This window comes from Scleropages formosus, chromosome 6 (assembly GCF_900964775.1).
Source record: "Scleropages formosus chromosome 6, fSclFor1.1, whole genome shotgun sequence".
Taxonomy (NCBI): domain Eukaryota; kingdom Metazoa; phylum Chordata; class Actinopteri; order Osteoglossiformes; family Osteoglossidae; genus Scleropages; species Scleropages formosus.
The window spans coordinates 22330836-22353427 of NC_041811.1; the positions used below are offsets into that span (position 1 = coordinate 22330836).

Consider the following 22592-nt stretch of genomic DNA (forward strand, 5'->3'; position numbering starts at 1 on the left):
AAAATCTAAATTCAAAATTCAAAGTACGGTTTCTACTGAATGTCTATTGCCGGCTCACCATTGTAAAGCCGAAAAAATCGTAAGTCGAACCACTGTAAATCAGGGACCACCTGTATTAACATTGCATTATCTTATAATTTGGGCCATGCAGAAGTGTGTCTAAAAATTATTAACAGCACTGAAACCTTTAATAAGACAAAATCTTACGATTAAATTAAATCTTTTTTACTTGTACTTTTTGTCATTATTTATTTCTTGTGACTCAGAAGAACTGAAAAACAGATCACATATCACTCCAAGTGAGTAATTGCCATGTGTTACCATGGAAGGAGAGATGTTGTGGTTGTTAGTGAGACACAAATAAGCAGATGTTCATCCAAATGAGGGTTAGGATTTATTAGCAACTCTCTAACTTTCTCTGTCCTTACAGTCTTATTCTGAAAGAGCAGGACATCAGCAATATATTATCTGAAGTGCAGTTTTATCTGGCTTTATTATCAAAATACTTGTAAAAATGAGAACTACATGAACAAGATCAGTATCCATACATGCATACAAGTTGATTATCCATAAATCCGTATGACTTGGATGATATCTTTCTGTCTCAGAGGGCTGACAATTTCTGTCTCGTAAGGTCCATTCATGTGCAATTTATACAAATTATAGAAGCTGAAAAATTAAACAAATGAACTGAAAATGAAATTAATGAAGAAAGAGACAAGCAGAGTGACCCTGACTTCACCAAAGGCCACCTTCCTTTATCAGCCTTATCTTGATAATCCCACCTTCTCAAGTCATTTATGTGTTGTTAGTTCTGGCCAAAGGCTAACAAAAATGGCATTTTCATGACTTTAAAACTATTTGCCACTCAGGTATGTACAGTATGCATACACTATGCAGAGTGTTATAGCAACAAAGCAACATCATAGCAATCTTTCTTATATCTCTCATTTACTCGGTGAATGCAAATAATTTGAGAGAAAAGTTGGGGGGGGGCGTTAAAAATTGCTCACAATTAGGTCTATGGGCTCTTTTGTGAGCTATCATTCATCAAGGGTAATGCATAAAATTACTTTAAAGTAGCAATTACATAGTCTGTTTCACTGAGTACTTTTTTCATTTTATCACTTTTCATAAATTCTAAATACTTTCATGAATTTTAGTAATAGCGAAATACCTAGCTGTCAACATAATAATGACCCCGCCTGACGCAAATAGAGTGCTTCACGAGGTGTCCTGGTGATGAGGCAAAATGACTGATTCACTCATCACACCAGGAACATACATATTAAATGGTGGCACTGAAACTCATTAGGGTCTTGGTGATAATGTGTAATACGCTTTTGAATATGCAAAAGGAAGGATGTGTTATCATAGCTCTGTTAGAAAGAAATGGTATTCAGAATGAAATTATTTGACTGTTATTTGCAGTCAGCAGAATTTTATGATTTCCTCAGTAACTGGTTTTGATCTGCATATGCCTTTCATTCTTTTTTTTTTAACTGTTGTCAGTTTTATAAAATCTCAAATCTTCTTTTTACTCATGCTAATTTGGAAATTAAGCATATTTTTCACACGTGACATTATTCTTCTTACCTGCAAATTGTAATTATAATTGCAAGGTATATTTCTGTATATTTCGATGATTATGTCTAGATCCTGTCATTGGTTTTTTAGTGTTTTATGAGGCTACTTCATGAATTCAGTAGTGGAATTTTGCAGCAGAGATCCTGTGCTTTGGACTGAAATGTAAATGTTTGTATGAGTTTCCTGCAGGTGCTCTGGTTTTTATTCATTTATTTTTTTTGATAATATATCTGCTGGGATGTATCCCTACTGCCTTTGTGTGTGTTTCGTTTAAGTTCAAATTCAGCAGCTGAAGACAATTCTTCCAAATCAGAAATATTCAAAGATATCGAAATGCTTTAAATGAACTGCAGTACATTAGGTCTCATGTGTGAATCCACTGCCTTGTTCTACTGTATTTCTTAGAGATTCAGATTGTCTAACATGGGTTTTTCCCATGTGCCACAGAAAAATTATATTTTGAAACACAGGCTTTTAAAATGCTTAAAAATACATGAAGCACTGCTGCACACAGAGTTGAAGTAAATTTAATCAAATCACAGCAACAATTCCTATTGCTAGAGAACTACTATTTATCTTCTGTTTATCAGATAGCATCATGGCCATTTTTATACAACATATCACTGATAACACTGCTGCCCTCTGTACTTGCATACATCCACTGCTGTACTGAGATTTTATCAGGTTTCCTCTGCTCTCCAGTCCATCAGACAGGTCTCCACTCCATCGCTGGGCAGTGACACATTCATTCACTCAAACATTCACACACTATAAGTTACTTAAAGTCACCAAGTCACTGGAAACAAGCCTTTGGACTGTGGGAGGAAACTGAACCATTTGGAGGAAGGCCACATGAACATAGGGGGAACACGCAAAAGTGCATTCTGACTGAGCCAGATTTGATCACATGTCCAAACCCATAGCCCAAGAGCTGTAAGGCACCAGTGTAACCTGATGCACCACCATGTAGCCACAGTAATAGAATTTCATCATTGTATCTTCATTTAGAATGCATTAAATGATTATGTACTACATAATTGTACTTGTACAGTATACTTTAAGGCTGCAATTAATTGTTTTCTTAATGCACAAATGAAAAAGTAAATGTAATTATTCTGTAACTTGCTACAGTTGTGAAAGTATTTATGCAATCCTGATTCCTTAGAAATAACAGCATTGAACCACCAGGCTTTAAGTAAAGACTCTTTAAAAATGACACTATCTGCTCTCTAAATCTTTAAATGGTAACTGCTGGTAACAAAAGCATGAATAATGCAAACGGATATATAACTGTGGATATGTGGTTTACCCTTTATCTTTATCTAAAGGTCATTGTTACCACCTGGATTTCAAACAGCCCAAAATGAAAGAGCAATAGAAAGTAGCACAGTGCTTACTAGCTTACATAAAAGTTCAACACATCTTCATTAGCAGTATTTTGCCCATATTTTGCAGTCTTACAGTCAGTACTGCCTGTAGTTATAATAATATGCATGGATATTCTTGGTAAGCAAAATATGGACACTACTTTAACATTTAACACCTTAAGAGATGATATACATGATAGTCCTCATTAGTGCCTTTCTACCTCCTAAATCCTTGAAGATACTCAGTGAATACAGGCCTGAACATGTTGATTGCTTTCTCAGAATTAAGTCACTCTGTAGACATTGCTTGGTTATGAAAAGCAATCATTGCTACTTGATGGTTTCAGTGGAAATACTGCTCAAATTGCCTAACCAGCAAAGTCTTATCAAACCAGAGCAAATTTACAAGGTACCAAATAAGTATACTTATTTTAAAAAGCAATGTGATTGGATGACAACTGCCAAATTACCTCTATTTTTTCACTTTGTATTGTTTCATTGTCTGTATTTAACTGGTGAAAAGGCAAAACATAGCACTGAATTACTACAAACAAATAAACTGGAATTAATAATGAACCTTCAGTTGGTAAACATTTCTGTAATGTCAAATTCAGATTGTTTTTATTATGAAAGTGCATTGTCACACACACACATTTTCTGAACCGCTTGTCCCATACGGGGTCGCGGGGAACCGGAGCCTACCCGGCAACACAGGGCGTAAGGCCGGAGGGGGAGAGGACACACCCAGGACGGGATGCCAGTCCATCGCAAGGCACCCCAAGCGGGACTCAAACCCCAGACCCACTGGAGAGCAGGACCTGGTCCAACCCACTGCACCACCACGCCCCCCGCATTGTCCTTCATTGAATTCCTTTTACTCATACAGAAAATGAGCAATTCAAGATTAAAACTCAAATACGGACTGATTTATTTAACTGCTTTTTCACTTAATTGCAATAATGTATTTAAAAACATGCTTGTTGTTCTGTTCTTACTCTGAAAATAGTATCATCAAAAAAATTAAAATTTTCCTCTTCTTCCTCTTATTTGCTCTTAGATTGCAACTCCAGGGCTGCAGAAATGCTTTGATACTGATTATATGTATAGCAGTGCTGAACAATTTTTTTTTTAGTTTGAGTTGACTTTTCTTTGCTTATTAAAAAGTCTTGTGATCCATCTATCCAATCCAATTCATCCATCCATCTTCCAACCAAATCATCTGGAGGAAACCCACGCGTAAATATGGAGAACATGCAAACTCTATACGTATTGAGCCAGATATGATCTCACGTCCATATCCACAACTGTTACCCACTTTAGTAGCTTTATTGACATCCTGATTTTTAAAAATTTTATTATTTAAAGATATTATATTAACTACCCCAATTCATTGTCATTTAATTTAATAGCTGATGAATAATTGCCTTTTCTGACTCTAATTTTTTCCAGAGTATACTGAAACACAAGACACGTCAAAATGTGGTATATGAAGAATGATTACTAGTTTTGATCATCTACCGCTTTTTATAGCAGGCCAAATATGACACATAATGTCAAAAAGATATAGACTGTTGAAAATAAGTAGATGACAAGTAACTAATTTTCCTAACATTTATCTATCACAGTTTTACAGCTTACTACAAAATGTGATGCCTGAAACATGAAAAAAGTGGTGTACTGTCAAAAAGCAGTAATGATGAATAATTGCCTTTTTCAATCACTGCCACTTTTTGACATCTGAACATAATACACTTACAAAGCAGTAGGCTGTCCAAAAGAAAATGAATACTTGCTTTTTCTGACCAACACCTAACTACTGCTGTTGTATAATAAATTATTACTGGGTAATACATTAATTGAGCTGCTTAAAATAAGAGACTACTGTAAATTACTGTTGAGTACAGACAGAAATGGTTTTTTGGAAACTACATTTACAGTTGGTGACACTTAATGCTACTGAGTCAATATCCTAAATAGACAAGAAATTTGATCTCTGACTTTTTTTCTATGAACTTAAAGCATGTTTACTGTTCCTGCGTCAGTAAAGATGTTCAACCAGGGAAAACGCACAAGCTTTTATTGTATCAGGACAGCTGGGGTGTTAAGATGCCTGATACCATGGTAGAGAATGATTCTTCTGTACTTCATCTTAAAGTGGCAAGAAAAACTTTTTGTGTAGGCATATTTTGATCAAGTATTTTAATCCACACATATAAACTATCACTTTTTTCAAAATGACTTCAGGGTTTTATTTAGTTATACAGCTACATTTTTAGGGGAGTTATGTGTACATGGCTTTCTCAAACATATACTAATACAGAAGACCTTGAGGTTGAAAATCTATCATTTGCTTATTTTCTTGTGCAACAAATTGGAAATAACATACTAATGGTTTTTTTTTTTTTTTTAGTATGTGGTGTCTTTCTAATGTGTAAGCTTGTCCTGATTTAAACATGAGGGATTTTCAGGTGAGAGTTTTTCAGTATACACTTTTTGTAGAGCCTTAATAGCCTTTTAATCAGTGTTTTGATATATTTGTTTGACAAGATGGCTTGATCAAATTCCATATTCATTCACAAATGCTGTGATTTACCAACACTGTTACAAAGGCAAATATGGGGAAAAAATATGAAAGATCTTATTGTGGGATTATCAGATAAATCAAATGTGATGCTTCCTGAAATGCTGTAAATTTATCTTAACGAGAGATTATCTTGCCTTAACCCCGTAATCAGTGAGAGATGGAGATGAATGGAACTCGGAGATCTGGCAGTCCTTATCAGCAGCAGACATAGAAATACAAAAAGACACATTAATATTCTGCACAAGACTTGGATAATACAAAATGATGATGTAGAAAGAGGTTGCAGATAGAGCTTTAGAGGGCTAAAAAGACACTGTTGTTGGATGAGTCACACACTAACCATAAGCCTGGGAATTAAAATGAACAAATCCAAAAAAGCTTTCCAGCAGCAGCACACATGGGTTGCAGAGGTATCAGTGAATGATTAATGGACTTTTGAATTAATGAATTCAGCAGATTTTACAGTGAACTGTTCACCAGTGGCTGTTGGCCAGAAGGGCACCAAGACCCTCAAATTCACAAGGAGCCATCAAGGTTTGAAGAACAAAAAGCTTTTGAGGAAATCCTGAAAAAAAAGTTTAAATGCATTTTTGCAAGTGCACTGATTTTTTTTTAATTCTAATTTATTAACTAGAATTATCACACACACATTTTCTGAACCGCTTGTCCCATACGGGGTCGTGGGGAACTGGAGCCTACCCGGCAACACAGGGCGTAAGGCCGGAGGGGGAGGGGACACCAGTCCGTCGCAAGGCACCCTAAGCGGGACTCGAACCCGAGACCCACTGGAAAGCAGGACCCGGTCCAACCCACTGCGCCACCGCACCCCTCCTAGAATTATCATTATTAGCCAAAAAATTTAAACATATTTAATAATTCATTCCCAGCAAAAACATTTTGAACAACAGGTATGGTTTTCTTGCAGGGATATTTTTCTTTATATGTTGATTTAGTAAGTTTTTGTTAATTATGTTATGGTATATTAATTCAACATTCTTGAATTGCTTCAGTACTTCTGTTGTACTTTTTAAAATTTTATTGTTTTGCATCTAGAAGGTGTGGTGGCACAGCATGCTTGGCCAGGTCCTGCTCTCTGGCAGGTCTTGGGTTTGAGCCCTGCTTTGGGTGCCTTGCAGTGGACGGGTGTCCTATCCTGGGTGTGTCCCCTCCCCCTCCAACCTTGTACCTTGTGTTGCTGGGCTTGGATCTGGTTCACTGCAACCCCCCCCTTTGGGACAAGTGGTTTCATATTGTGTGTGTGTTTTTCATCTGAGCTTTTTACTTAACAATTGTGCAACTGTTTTTTATGTCAGAGTTATTTTACACTCCACCGAGGTTATCCTACTCTGCTGTTCCAGAGCTTCCTATTTTACCTTGAGTAACACATACAATACTTTATCAGGGATTTTTTTTGTGCATTATGCTCTTTTCAGTGCCCCAAATATACAACTTCAGCATGTCCTAGAAATATGACTAAGTTCTAAGATACTGATTGTTGAAAAATCTGTGTGCTTTTCACTCCACAATACCAATTGTTTTTGCTGAGTAACAACTGAGGGTTTATGGGCCAAATAAACAAAAACTTCTATTTATTTATTTTTTATCTTTATGTTTTCACACACACTTAGACATATTTAATATAATATTTAAGACTGGTGCTGTTATTTTTTTACACTTCTGGTACAGACAACTTTTGAGAGCAGAACTGTACACCTGAATTGATGGAGAGATTTAGAAATTCTGTGTCTTCAATTAATCTGTGGTACGATAAAAACCAAAGCAATTAGTAATCATGCATGGATACATTTTGTTTTTGATTTAAAATCTTTATCACTTATTTTTCTCATTCAACAGATAACTGTGTGGTTTTAGTACATGATCTGTTGCAATGTTGACAATGGACAGACTGTATCTTTCTTTATATATTTTGACAGAGCTAAAAAAGGAAATATTTTAAGTTACTACTGAAGGTTCATATATCACCAGTACCTTGTTTGATCCAATTCTGTAGTGGCAGTGTGATGTAATACTAAAATCTTTTCCCCATCATGTTCAATACTGTAATGCTTTGGCAGAGGGCACAATGTCTCTATGACTAATACAAACACAGGTCTTTACTGCTTAATCAAAGCCATGAGAAATTACACTCTATAATTTGTTTAACTAATTGATGAACTATTAAAAAGTTTTTGTAATAGAACTCCCTGTGTTTACAGTGTTAACCTGCCTAGTAACTGCTTGGCAGGGGAATTTAATTAATTTAAAGCTGAGTTATAATCAACTTTGGGGGCTATGATGTGTATGAAAATTATGTTCAGATTTTTAAACTTCAATGCAGCCAATATGTATAATTCATCCTGTGCAGATTTTTCCTCTTAATAAAGAATATGTAAATTTACCCCTTCTCTACCAGGTTCATGGTTTGTTATCAAGTATTTTTGTATAGTATGAAATTAAATGAACAAATGCACGGTATATCAGCATTTTTGTTTTACTGGTGACCATGCACACAATGTAGGAAAAGCTTGCAACAAAAAAATATGGGAGAGAGTAACCCTCTGCCTTAGTCAAAGCAAGGCTTGGTGTATGTTACCTCTGATCTGACTCTGAGAGATAATGTGCTAGACATGTTAAATCATCATCTCCACTGAATACACAGAAAAAAGAGAACAGGAACACAAAATGAAGCACCAGTCTAGGTCATGCTCTTTCTCTGATAATGGTCCTGTATGACAAGACAACCCATCTAGCCTGTTCTTCTTCTTCTTCTTTTCTTTTCTCTTTTGTTCTGGAGTAAGGTGAGCCATAATTACTAGAAAATATTACCTTCTGCGCTGGCTGTAGTCTTTTTAATAAAACCACACTTTATCTATCAAAAGTCACATGGCCTGGATTTCTTGGGAAAAAAGGTGTTCTCTGATCATCCCATTGCTGTTTCATTAGATGTCCTGAAATCCTCTGTTCTAGGTTTATTTAGAAAGTTCTGATGCAACATATATTAAAGGAGGGCTTGGGCTTGACCAATGAGAGATTTAGAGATCTATTCATAGTACTGATTCCTCAAGTGTTATTTACTCTCCAGACAGACGAAACACAAACGTGCCTTGCTTGTGGTGTACTGAGCATGTCATATGGTTTGATGGGTTTCAAGGGACGTAAAGCAAAGAGTGTTGCGAAAGGAAAGCTTTGAGTGGTTTGTTAACGCCTCCTGTCCCATGAGTTGTACGATGCAAGCCAGCAGAAGCTTGTCAGTGTAACAGGTTCTCTGTGTCACGCAGTTAAGAGTTGATTTCACACCATTCATTAGTGTTGTTCTCACACACTTAAAAATTGTATTCTGAAGTTGAAAGGTGTTGTTATTTAAATCCCATTTCAGTTATAGCAACACATATAGAGTGCCAGTACACAAACTAATAATTAATACCAAGCACAGGAGATCCATTTATGTGGCTCTTCTTCAAAATTTCCTATTACCTATAAAATTTGCGTAATAATTTGGCAACTTTTTTCTTTTGTTACAATCTATACACAGTATATAAATGAGTACATAATTGCATGTTCATTTGAGAAAGTAACAGTTACATTTTATTGCTTGTGGTTATTCCATGATCACAAAACTTACTCCAGATCCTATGACTTGCCTCATGAACTACTAGAACCTCAGTCTGCTCCAAGTAATCCTAGATGAACCACTTAATTAGGGAAATAACTGAAATCTGAAAGAAACACATTGCCTTCTGTCCATCACGTGACAAAGTTGAGGTGTTAGCGAACAGAGTTTATAAATGATTGTCTTTTGTATAAAAGTTTAATTGGTATGATAATTCAGTGTTATTCTTGTGTTACACTTGTTCCTTATGGCATCAGTCTGAGGCTGCTGAAAGCTGAAAAATTTGTGCAGTACCATGTGGACATAATATAAATTGGCAATGCAATTGAGAATGAAAGATTTTTGTAAGTTTAAATGCAAAACACTAAATTGAAATTAAATAACACCAACACCAACGTTTTAACCCTGGCTTTAAAATGATTGTTCTAATCATAGTGTTAATGTGCGAGGAGAAAGCATAAAAAGATTTTTTTTCAGATTAATTTATTACAAAGAACCATAAGATTTTGTTTTGTAGCAAACCGTGGACTTATGAATTTTCTTTTTATTTTTAAATTGCACATTGTCCCTAATAATATGGGCTTCAGCAAAAGTCAAGCAGCTTGGAAAATAAAGTTTTGTAGTGAGTAGCGCTGCTATCTCACAGCACTTGGGTGGTGCAAGAGGACGTGGGTTCAATCCCTGCTCAGTCTGTGTGGAGTTTGCATGTTCTTCCTGTGTCTGCATGGGTTTCCACTGGGTGCTATGGTTTCCTCCCACACTCCAAAGACATGCTGTTAAGATTCACCCGTAGGGTGTGAATGACAGAGAGAGAGTGTGTATGGATGAGTGACCCACTGTAAGTAGTGTATTGTAACAGCGCTGAGGGGAGTAAATGTGTAAATAGTTGGCATTAGTGTTTATGTGTGTGGGGTTTCTGATTAGTTGTCATTCTATTTATGTTCAGTGTTTAATTCTAGGGAGTCATGGGAATCCTCAGGTGTTTAGTATGATTTGTACTGTCTGAAGTGTCTTTGTTAAGACTGCTATTAAGACACACACACTTTCCAAACCGCTCGTCCCATACGGGGTTGCAGGGAACCGGAGCCTACCCGGTGACACAGGGCGTAAGGCTGGAGGAGGAGGGGACGCACCCAGGACGGGACGCCAGTCCGTCACAAGGCACCCCAAACGGGACTCAAACCCCAGACCCACTGGAGAGCAGGACCCGGTCCAACCCACTGCGCCACCCTGCCCCCGTATTAAGAGACATGTACGCTTTTAATAAAGAGCATGTTTCTTTTACCCTGACTCTGGAGCCGATTTCTAGTAGCTCCATAGGGGAACGCTACAGTATCTAGCAGTGTAAGTCACCTTGGTGAATAAGGTGTGTGGGCTGATAAAACTACATAGAGTTCATTAGAAGTTGCTTTGGAGAAAAGTGTATGCTAAGTAAATAAATGTAACACTTAAAAGGATATCAGTCTTTGTTGAAATTGAATTAACTAAGGTTTAATTTGTCATATAAATTTTTATTGCTGATCCACCAAAATACTACTCTGCAGGTGAACAGTGGCCCCAATACAAATCTAGGCTGTAAACCTATCCAGAGCTTATTTTTAAGAAAGCAAAATTACATGCTTCTAGTTATTCAGCCTGCTTACTCAACATTTCATTGTTCTTTCCACTTTTTCAAATATCAGTTATAACAGCTTTTAAAAGAATGAACTGATCACAACAGAAGTGGTAGTTGATGTAGATATTGCATGTCTTAAGGCAGGATAAAAATCTTATTCCAAAAGATTTAACTTGCATATAATTAGACTTAATTTGGCTTTCTTTAAATTTTGTTTTTAACTTTTAAACCTTTGTTGCCTATCTTTATACTGTCACCTATTTTCATACCTCAAAGCACCATTTCTGGATGGGAAATAAAGACACTGCTTAAAATCAACACACAGATAGCAAAGTGCCGAAAATTGTTTCTCTGATTGCCTGACCTGGATCTGACAGCGATAGACGCAGTTCACATAGCCAGTAATACAGGGGAACATGTGAGCCATTTTAAAATTGTGAAAGAGTAGTGTACATTTATTCAGGTTTGTGTTTAGACATTTTGTACACTTTATTAAGCAAGCACTTGATCTGGAGTGCCATCAGCTTGTGGCTCAATGCGCTAGCTACCCAAAAAAACCATACGACTGTACTGTACGTATAAGTTATATTACGAAGGACCTTTCAAAACAAACAAAAACATGCTTCTTGCTTTGATACCGCTCCACTGTCCTTTTGTAAATTCCTTTCAATATTAATGTGGAGCACTCCAGATCAGTTGTACAAGTTTGTTAGGGACTAACATATATGAATAACAAATCAGGGTGCCCATGTCTGAGTGAAGTAATAGAATAAGGCTAGCATATTTTTGAAAAGTAAGGATGCATATCTGTGCTGAGAATCTCCAATATAAATCAGTGATCATTTTACCTGAGAGGAATTTGCATAGCGGCCACCTGTCCAGCACACAATCACTCTGTGGGCTTGCTTTCTATTCTTCCTTCTGCTATATTCCTCTTCAGCACGTCAGAGGGACATCTGCGCAGTCACCACTGTTACCAAGAACAACCATAGACAAGTGAAAGCCTGCAGCAATGCTGAGAAAAAAGCATCATCAATAATTAATTCTGAGAAATGTCACATGCGTGAAAAAAGAGTTTAATCATTTTTCTACCGGATTTAGAGATGCGTGTTTTATTTATTTATTTATTTATTTATTTATTTATTTATTTATTTATTTTTCTTTGTTTCTTTCTGCCACAAGGCAAAATTCAACAGGGTTGGAATGGGACTTTCCTCTCTTAACAGCATCAAATAGATTTCCCCACCTACTTTTAAAATCAAAGCAAATAAATCATTAATATTTGAACCTTTTAGTTGCAGTGAAAGCTCCTGCTGAGACATTAAATTTTAATCATGAACACATGGATGCCAGGCTCATTACTTCGTAAATCAGACCTGAAAAATACAAATCTAGGGTGTTAAATGATTTAATCAATATTCAGAGTTGCATTTTACGTTATAATACATCCTCGTATTAACCCCTTATTTAAAAAAATAAATCATATTTTACATTCCTTGATAGCAACACTGTTTTGAGTAAACAGATGCAATATTTTTTGACAAAATATTTAGTTTTCTTTTGACTGATTGTCAGCCACTACAGTTTGCATGGTATTATACATCTGTATAGATCAGTAAATTGAAAAACAAATGTGTGTTCGTGTGTGTGTTTCTGCGTAATTTGCTTTACATCATCCATTGCTTCAAATGTTGCTCAGACATTCCAAAACCCTAAGCTTAAATTACTTTCTAATTTTAATGGAAAGACATTGTCCTGTTGACATTAAAAGCCAAAGTAAATGCATTCTTGTGCCAAACATTATCTTTAGAACTTTAATGTAAGTACAGTTATAATGAATACATTTTGTTTGATTTCAGATCAAAAGAACCTTCACATTCATTTACATATTGAGTGTTTGAATAGCTTGACAATAATGTTTTAATAACTGCTGTCTTTATCAGGATTTAAATTCTTAGAACAGACCCAAGGGAAATTCTGTGGCTTTTAATTAATGTTTATGTTAGAGGTACCTAAGACTGCTTAGAGTGAGCAGTACTGCAGTATAGGAATAATGATGATGGACAATTTTCCAGATGCTCATATTACTGAAGACACCAAGGGCAACATATCAGAAAATGGTGGCCAGAATTTTTTCTTCACTTACAACCTGTTTCCTCTCCCGAAGACATGTAGCAAAATAGTCAGCTGACACATACTGACCTGAGGACAGTGGGTGATATTCAGTGCTTTTTAATCCAGGGATTGTCATCTGTAGAAGGAAGAAACTGAGCTAGAGGCAATAAAAGCAGGTGGCTGTGTCATGCGTCCCCTGGTAGGCTAGGCTCCTCAGCACTGCAAGCTTTTTCAAGTGCAAGAATCCTGCCTCCATTTCATTGTCGAAGGTCACTCTGTCTCCATTGTGACTTGACTGCAGCTGCATGAATTATGAATCACATATGCCCAGGCAAGGTTCATTCTCATAGACCCCTGCTTAGTCTGGCACTGAGGGAGTCTTAGGTACAGTCAGATTCCCCAGAGGAGTTGAACAAAACATAAGAAAGGAAGTCTTTAAGGAGCTCTTAAGACTATATGGGTCTGGGAGAAAGACTTCTGTTCCCCTTTTTCAGTGCAGACTAAAAATCAACCCCGGTCACAGCAAGGCCATCTTGGCATTTTCTTATTTGTTTCCCTGAACAGGTATAGGCCTTGGCATATGCCACCCACCCCCCGCTCCACGGTATGCATGGAGTTGCCTGAAGACAACCACATTCACATCACAACACACAGCCCTGACTTCAGGGAACAATCGTTCAGGGAGTCAAGGCTAAGGTCAAAACAGAGGGCTTTTAATTAACAACAACGCCAGGAGCTGCAGGCCAGCGAGGAGTGTTGAGTCAAATCAAACTAAATTAAATGTCAGCATCCTCTATCTCGTTTTGCCTCCCAACACAAAGTGTTCCGCACCTCAATTAAAAAAACATCTAAAATTAAGTTAAAGATTCATGCATCCAGAGATGGCTTCCCAGTGTTTCGGGTAAAAGCATAAAGTCAAAGAATGATGGCTTTAATGTTCATTTATATACCAGCCTGAATGTCCAGTAAATCTTGGTATCTCAACAACAAGAACTGAGCTGTATTATTTGGCTCTAAAGTGAGATCCATCTTCAACATCCTAAGTCTACTATGTGCCTGATTTTTAGTTGTGTGCCATATTTGCATGATTATTTTTGCACTAAATTTTTTTCCCACTGTTTTTGATTAAAAAATATACATTTCGAAATTACTTTTTTCCTAAAGACGTTAAAATTTATTTACGTGCTGCAAAGTAGCTGCTGGTTACTGCTGTTGTCACACTGCTGTATATGTGTGGCACATATATACACAAAATAATGATCTGTTATAACTTTAAACTATTTTAAAATTTTTTTGTTAAAATGTGTTTTCTCAACTTGTTGGTTTTGTATTTTTAAGTATGTATAACAAGCAATCCTGAAATTAAACACAGACGACAGCTCATTTTTTACTCCATGTTTCTCTTTGTGTTGTTCAGTGGTTTCACCTTCAGTATAATTGTCTAATATCCTTAACATAACTAGGCTTAACTTGCTTCACACAGAGCACAAAGCAGCTATGTGTGAGAAATCCTGAATAATCACATTGACCCATATTATCTGTCAGGCTGGATTTAATGTGTATTTATGACCAAAACCTGAGAAAGAAAAGAGTTTTACACTGTAAGATATACCCTTAGTCTCTTACTCTATGTTAAAATATGGCTTTTAATTATAGGTGTATTGTATCATTACATCATGATGAATGGTAGAGTTGAAATGGCTGTAGGCCAGGTTTTGAGTCCATTAGGCAGCTGTGTTTAAAGGTATGCTTTTAATGACTCAGAAAGCCAGTAGGGCCAGTACATGATCTATTAACAAGATACAGCTAGGTGCCATGTTCTATTAAGTCTGCTCACCGCACAAACTGGTTTGCTGCCTGGTACCCTGCTGTACGTTAATTTGCTTCAGATAGAATAATTACCACTTGGGAATAGTACTCATCAATGTTTAAACAACATTGCTTTTGAAATCCTATTAAGTGTTTAAAATCTTTACTTTCCTTACTCCAGACACATTCGTCTCAAGCATGTTATACAAGGATATTCATCAATTCATCCATCCATCCATTTTCAGTAATCACTTCTCCATTACTGGGTTGCAGTGTGTGAAAGGATATACGGTATAAAACAATATTAAGACTACCATGATGCAGGATGATGTGGTGTTTGTTTGTGTCTTTGTTTGGTAGTGCTGTACAGCAGAATCTCAATTTAAGTTTTTCTAATACTAATTGAGTACTGCAAAGTTGACAAACAGGTACCTTACTTATCAATGTCTGTTCATTTATTACATTCCTTAAGTCAAACATAATGAATTTATTGCAGACTAAAGAGAGCTGGAAAATAATTTATTCTTTTTCAGGGTTTTCTTATTGTTATAAGTATCACTTTTACAAACAGCACTTTTTCTCAGCTCCCTCTCTTTTGACAATATATCCAAACGTTATTCTTTCTTTGAGTAAATGCAGCAAATTCAATTTATAGTCTGCCAATTCCCTATTACCTGCATAATTTAATTCATTTTGAACCAATGCAGTACAATGTCATGCTGTAATTGAATTCTGAAAGCCAAACTTCAGTTGTATTAAAACTGTCCTTCTATTATCATTGCTATAAAACTGCATAATTTTGTTACTGTTTGCCCTTTTGCTTGGATATTACTCCTCTATGGCTGTTATTCATTGCTGTTTACTCATAACACTGTGCATGTCTCCCTTGTGGCCCTGTGAAGTTCTTCAGGCAGGAATTTAAAATTAAAATTCTTCTTTTTACACGTCACTGGTTCTGTGAAGCTCAAAAGGCGTGATTATTGCCATCTTTCTCATTTTTTTTAACTGACAGATTCTGTTTGGGATAATATGGTTTTCTGTTGTATCATCTGTTTCCATTGTAAGTGATACCAAACCGCAAATAATTTTATGTTTTTCTATCTGCACATATGTTCTCTCAGTTACTTGTCTCTGTTCTGCTAGTAAGGGACAATTTTACTGTGAAGGACACTGAGCTAAATCACCTTAGGAAGACTGGTATATTTGGATAGGTTAACATTCCAAAAAAAAAATCATACTGGGAACATCTGCAACCAGGGAAATTGTTTTTAGTTTTGGGGGAATTATAGTGAGTGACGAAAGCAAGCACACGGAACAGGAGGTTCTGCTGCTGTGTAAGAGAGACAGATTAGATGCACTACATTTCTTCCCTTCTTTCGAAAGCTGAGACACCACTTCTTTTATCCTGCGCGGTTCACTCAAATGCCATCATTAGCTGAACATAGATGCTGTGCTCTGAGGTGTGAGAGGATGAAGACTTGCAGAGACACTTCCATCGGCTCTCATCCTTTCTATTGTATGTAAAAAACTAAACCGCTGTTAAAATGCTATTAATATCTCGTATTTTCATCAGAATCAAACTCTGCATCACTGAGACTGGGGGCATATCCAGTATGGCCTTTGCTATATTTGAAGAAATTAAAACATTTTAAGAAGTATTTAAAGTGAGTCGTGCTTGTATCGGGTCTTTTGTGGGTTGAGTGCTCAGATATACTGACTGTTACATCACAAAGATGATTGTTGCAGAGTTGATCTACTGCAACCACATGTAATAACAAGTTTAAATTATTTTTGTCTTGTTGCTTCAACAGAAGAATAGTCTGCAGTCAGTCGGTAGTCTGGAAAGGGAGAAAATAAGAGAAAGGTGCAGAAATGTGTGGCTGTAGAGTGACATCCTGAATAGGATGTATTTTTCCTTATGAGGGTATTTTGTTGCTTTGTTGTTTAGTTTTGGTTTTTTAGTTTATTGCATTAGTGTCCAGGAATCCGCAAGGGGAAACTGACAAAGAGTTTATTATTTAATTTAGGAAACTGCATCGGTATGCTGTCACACACTTCAAAATAATTGACAGTAAAGAAAGCAAAGCCCTGTCAAAAAAAAAAAAAAAATTCTCTACGTTACTTTTGAAACTGGCATGTCTTGGCCATGTTTGAAATCACACAGTGCTGCTTCAAAGTAGCTTTCCAGTTACTTATTTTCCTATACAAACAAAATTGAACAGAAATCATATTGTGGTGCTCTATATTCAGGGAAGTGACCCAAAAAACTGAATTTTTATATCACTCATATGAGTAATGTTTTCGAATTTTAAAATCTCTTTTATTCAAGGCGCTGCCCATTTTTTTCAATTACAGTGCTCTGAAAATGGAAAGTTGAGTTGTTGTAATGAGCTTCTCCGGATTATAACAAATGAATAAAGACATACTGTACTCTCGGTTTCATTATGATAACCATTATCCCTGTAGTGTCATGACGGAAAGTTGTAACAATATTACAAAAATAATGCTATTATATGTCAAAATAATATGAGTTGGACTTCCGTGGCCCAGCTGGTAAAAAAACACTTACCTAGCACAGGCTAATTTCAACATGTAAAACCACAGTTTGAACATGGACCTGTCCGGTAATTGTTTCAGACTAGTAGCTTCCTGGTGGTTGACCAAACAGCTCCACAGAGGTGTGCTTTAATTCAGTGTTCCTTGGCTGGCTGCAGTTTAAACTAGCTTTGTTGACCCGTCAGGTCCCTGGTTTCCAGAACTGAGGCTTGTGTCGCTCCTCTTGTCTGCTGTTAGCTCTCTGGCACAGTGCCTACGTGGTTTGAAATGCAAAAAGTAAGTGGTATGACAGGGGCGTAAGCCCCATACTGTTCATGTTGTGGAATTCATTGTAAAAAACTGTGTATGGCAGAGAACAGGAAATGAGTAACACTGGAGAGAAAATCGGTGCCAAAAAATGAAATTACTGTCCATGGAATTATACATTATGAAACAGTGATACATATTCAGCTAAAGGTGTCTAATTCTATGATCAAACAATGGCATTATGATATAACCTACACGATAGCATAATGCTTCAGAATAATGAGGTATGTCCAAGGCTGCCATGTGTACATGATGTTTAAAAGGTAAAGTGCAGTAAACCAAAAGTTTAAACTTACAAAACTATGGCTGAATAATATTTGTTCTATGATAAACAGGAAAATGTACAAGAATCATCTGCTAAGATGTTCCTGTAATAGAATACCAGTCTATGGTGCAAAGAGGAATGTTCTTTTACAACTTTAGACCATCACTCCAGGAAACTACGCTTCTTCATCTAACAATTTAAGCATTTTCATTAAAACAACATTTCAGGGTGTCTCTATAAAGGAAGGTCTTTTTTAAGTTTATTGCATTATACAATCTTGCCTTAAACTAACAGACTGAAAGACAGAATTCTAAAAATAGGGAAGAACATGTGTTCTTTGTTAATATTATTTATTCCATCCAACATTGCATCAGTTGTATTCAGTTCAAGGTCACAAAGTTAAAGAATTTAATAAACTTCAGTTACAGTTTAAGAAAGTGTATTTGCAGTACAATACAAATGCAAAGTTTAAATTATGCACAAGCAATACCTGTATGTAATGTTATCACCCCCCCGTACCATGACTAGAAATGTCACCTCTCTAATAAGGGACAATTCTTAATTCATCATTTTTTTCAGTATTTCTAAACATATGTTTCTTCCAGTATTGCCACCACTTGTACATTTTATGACTTGAAGAATTACAGCAGACAACTCTGCATGTGTGTGCTGTGATCACCGATTACAGACCTCCAGGCGTGTAACTAGATGTATTTCTTTGCCTCCACTTCCATTTATTTCAGCAGAATCTCCGCTGTGGCATTTATGCTGATTCTGCTCTATCGTATTCCTCGTTATAAGCCCATAGAGTGAGCAGACTCTTGTCCTCAGAGATGATGAGGGCTGAAATTTATTAGCTGTTTTTATAGCTGTTATACAGATTTTTGATTGTTCTAGAAATCCCTCTGTGAAAAACATAAAACTTCCAGACACGTGTGGTAAAGCAGAGAATAATCCCATATATGAACCATACACTGGGAAATATATAATATCTAATTTATTCGCAATAATTTCGTAACTTCCTGCATGTGTTTTGTTTTTGTCAACTCCACTAATATGCTTTTTTTGGTTGTTTGTGCTCTAATTTGCTGTCCTTCTATGCCTGTATGCCAGGTATGAGGCAGATTCATGCTTTGACCATCCAGGCCAACTATGAGCTGCGTGTTGACCTTGAGGACTTTGAGAACAGCACAGCCTTTGCACAGTATGGAACCTTCGGCGTGGGCCTGTTCTCTGTGAATCCAGATGATGACGGATACCCGCTCACCATCGCTGACTATTCCGGAACTGCAGGTCTTGTATCAATCTTTCTGGCTATGTTCCTATCTGTTTAATTTCAGTAATGGTTCACTACTGATTACTGATTACTAATCCAAATATTATTAAGTATTCCGTGTTCTGAACCTTGAACTGAGTATTTGGTGGAGGCACCGTTACTGTGTTATGGGAAGTCTCTTTGAACTTTGCAGGACTGCTTCAGCCCACCCTTCTTCAGTGATTTGGTCAAGTTCTTTCAGACAGCAGTTTTCAAGTCTGCTGCAGATTCTCTGTAGGATTATGTTAGGACTTTGACTGGGCCACTCAAGGACATTCTTTATTCACTTCAGACAGGTGAAACACAGTTGAGTCTTGCTCTGCACAAAAGACAGTTACTGGCAGGCCAGTATTTGATGCCAAACCTCCCATCAGGCAGGGTCAAATAAGTTAAAAAAGCAGGGGAGATGGTGAGTGAAATTAATTTCAAAAAGTCAGGATACTGAGATAAGATTTGTAGCATATTTTGCATTCATAGACAGTTGATATCTGATCATATTATGCTGAGACTGAAACAAATGTCCATTCTCATTAATTTCAATACTTGCTCTGGACTGATAAAACAATCAATATTAAGCAAATAATGTAGTAATTCTTCAAGATATTTACAGTTGATTTTTGTATGTTCATTTTTTTCTTGCTTTTATGCTTGTGATATTATAATGATTATGTTGAGATGAACAAAACAAATCTGACCCCAACATGACATTTCACCCTTATTACTCTTTATATTAGTACAGTACTGCAAAACATCTGTTTTCTAATGTTCAGAAGTTACCAGGAAATAAAATTGCTGGCTCATACCCATGGACCACAGGGACCCTTGTAGGCATCATTACTCTTTCTGATCCAAAACATTAATAACTTTCATTGTCAAGAAGCTACATTTTTAGGTGTGCTTTGAGACACAGTAGGTTTGTAAATCAGCATTGCAAAGGATACATGTATGCTGATGGAGAGTAATCAGTCATTGTGTTGACTTCCATGAGTAGTAGTCCTTTAACTTTATATATTGTCGTTATTTTTATTTCTGTGTTTCATGTCTTAGGAAATTATTATCTCACGAAACTTGGGCTGGAATAATAGGCTGAAAAAAGCGAGGCCCAAGTGCTGAGCTTGGTGTAGGTCATTGTGATATTTGTGTATTGGATGTACTCTGAGGGGCACGCGGTGGCGCAGTGGGTTGGACTGGGTCCTGCTCTCCGGTGGGTCTCGGGTTCGAGTCCCACTTAGGGTGCCTGGCGACGGACTGGCGTCCCGTCCTGGGTGCGTCCCTTCCCCCTCCAGCCTTGCGCCCTGTGTTGCCGGGTAGGCTCCAGTTCCCCGCGACCCCGTATGGGACAAGCGGTTCAGAAAATGTGTGTGTGTGGATGTATTCCTGAAATACCTTAAGTTCATCACTAGAATAGCAATGCAGAAGACCCCCCAACTTGCACCTGATTGACAGTTCTGATATCCCTGTGCTGGTTGTGCATCCCCTACAGTTCCAAATCACAAGTTATGTATCAAATGTCCTATCATTTTTCTGAAATATTTTTTTTCTCTCTATCAAAGAATTATACCTGAGCCTTTCAGAATCACTGCTGCTAAACTGTTCCAGTCTTGAGACTTGCACTGAACTTCATGCAATAACCACCATTTTGACCGTGATCTGACTTTGAATGGGCAACAGAAGAATTCCATATCTGAGGACTGTGTAAGAGAGAGGAAAACCTGCAATATCAGATCTCTGGTCAATTTTAGTTGAAGATGATATGTTTGCTTTCCCTTTGTTTTCTGTTTTCCCTATAACACAGTATTTATGCTTACTGACTTACCTATATTCAGATAAATTTTTACATTCACCTAAAGCTTTTTACAAAAGCAACTTACAATGTTAAGATATTTACCCCTATGTAAGTAATTTTACTGCTGCAGGGGAGATTCAAACCAGCAACCTTTGGATCCAAGGGTAGCAGTTCTAGCCACTAACCTATAAGCCATCTGCTGCACTGGTTTAGCCCTGCAATCTTTGATTTTACCACTGGAAAAGTTATACTATTACTCATTGTCCAAGCTATGGCTATACCCTAGGGTCATATCAATAATGAAGCAACACCAGATATAAATTTTTGTTAGCATTGTCAGTTACAGCCCTCAGATAGGCTCAAAATCACTTACTGCATGACTTTATTTGTGTTAAAAAAAATCCCTTTATGTCAAGTTATTTTGTAAAAATCAAGTACTCAGTGGGTACTGATTGAACATTTTAGACACATTGTTGTCAGTACGTGATTGTATTCAGCTGATGCAGTTCTTTTAATATGTAGAAACATTAACACTGATTCCTATGACGGACACTTAAGACCACCTATTTCAAACAAACTCGACTTCGGTTTCATTGGTAAGGCATGTTCTTTCATACAGCTAAAACAAACCAAACTTCAAAACGAAAAGAAAATCGGTGCAAAATGAAGAATTCAAGTGGCTACAAGTCAGCGTCACCAGCCACATTATGTAATTAATTCACGAGAGGTATGCATTGCCTAGTTTTCTATGCTAACAAAACCCAATCAGACACAGTCCACTAACGTTAAAATATGCAGATAGACACATTTATCCTAATACTCGATTATTTGCATTCATTTTATTTCATTTGCATTTATTTTACAGGGCTGTCATTCACAGCAGTGTGTGTAAAGAAATAATTTTGTCTCCTTTAATAAATTTTGAGTTCTGAGAGATGAGTAGCAGTTTGCAGCCAGCATTCAGAATCAATCCATTATGATTTTTCTCATAACTCTCTTGGAGACCTACTGAAGTGGTGGTACATTGAGATGATGGGAATGGATAGCAATTTCTGGGACTATATTTTGTATGTATAATGGAAATACTAAATGATGAAACAAAAGTTATGTTCAGGATCATAATACGTATTTTTCTTCCCCTTGACTACACAGTAAATAAATACATAAATCAGTGTCAGTAAGCTCATGCAGCCATGAAGTCAATTTTGCCAAAATATTTCTTTTCAATTGCCTTGCATAAACAGTTTTTAAGTTGAAAACCATTGCCGTTCCCAAAGCAAAATGATAAATAATTCAATGCATTAACGCGACCCTCTGAAATGTCAATCAAAAGTTGAAAGTGCCACAAAACAAAACGTATTCAGTCATTAAATTCGTGATTACTGATAAATAGTTTCTTTTGCTCCTGAGTAACTTGGGGCAGCCAGACTAGACAGTTTTTGTTCTATGATTATATGATCCGTCCCTGTCCCTCCTACAAGCTATATTATAGAGTTTAACTTTTTACCATTTACCAGTGAGACAGTGATAACACAGAGCATTAAAACCAGAGCTTCAAGCTTGTCACAGGCCTTCCCGCTCAGGTCTGTGTGTTAGAAGATATAGTACAAAATGTGTTCCTGAAAAGGGAGATTGCTTTCTGTGGGATTGTGTTTTGCAAGTCATATGGGAGAAGTA

General features: G+C 36.8%; 1 protein-coding gene across 1 annotated transcript in view; it reads left to right on the forward strand.

Moving 5' to 3' along the window:
• fibcd1b (fibrinogen C domain containing 1b) overlaps positions 1-22592 on the forward strand; it is a 119141-nt gene that overhangs the window by 85693 nt on the left and 10856 nt on the right. The window contains exon 8 of the mRNA XM_029252989.1: positions 18928-19107. Coding sequence (XP_029108822.1) covers positions 18928-19107 — 180 coding nt within the window. The remainder of the gene's footprint in view (positions 1-18927; positions 19108-22592) is intronic.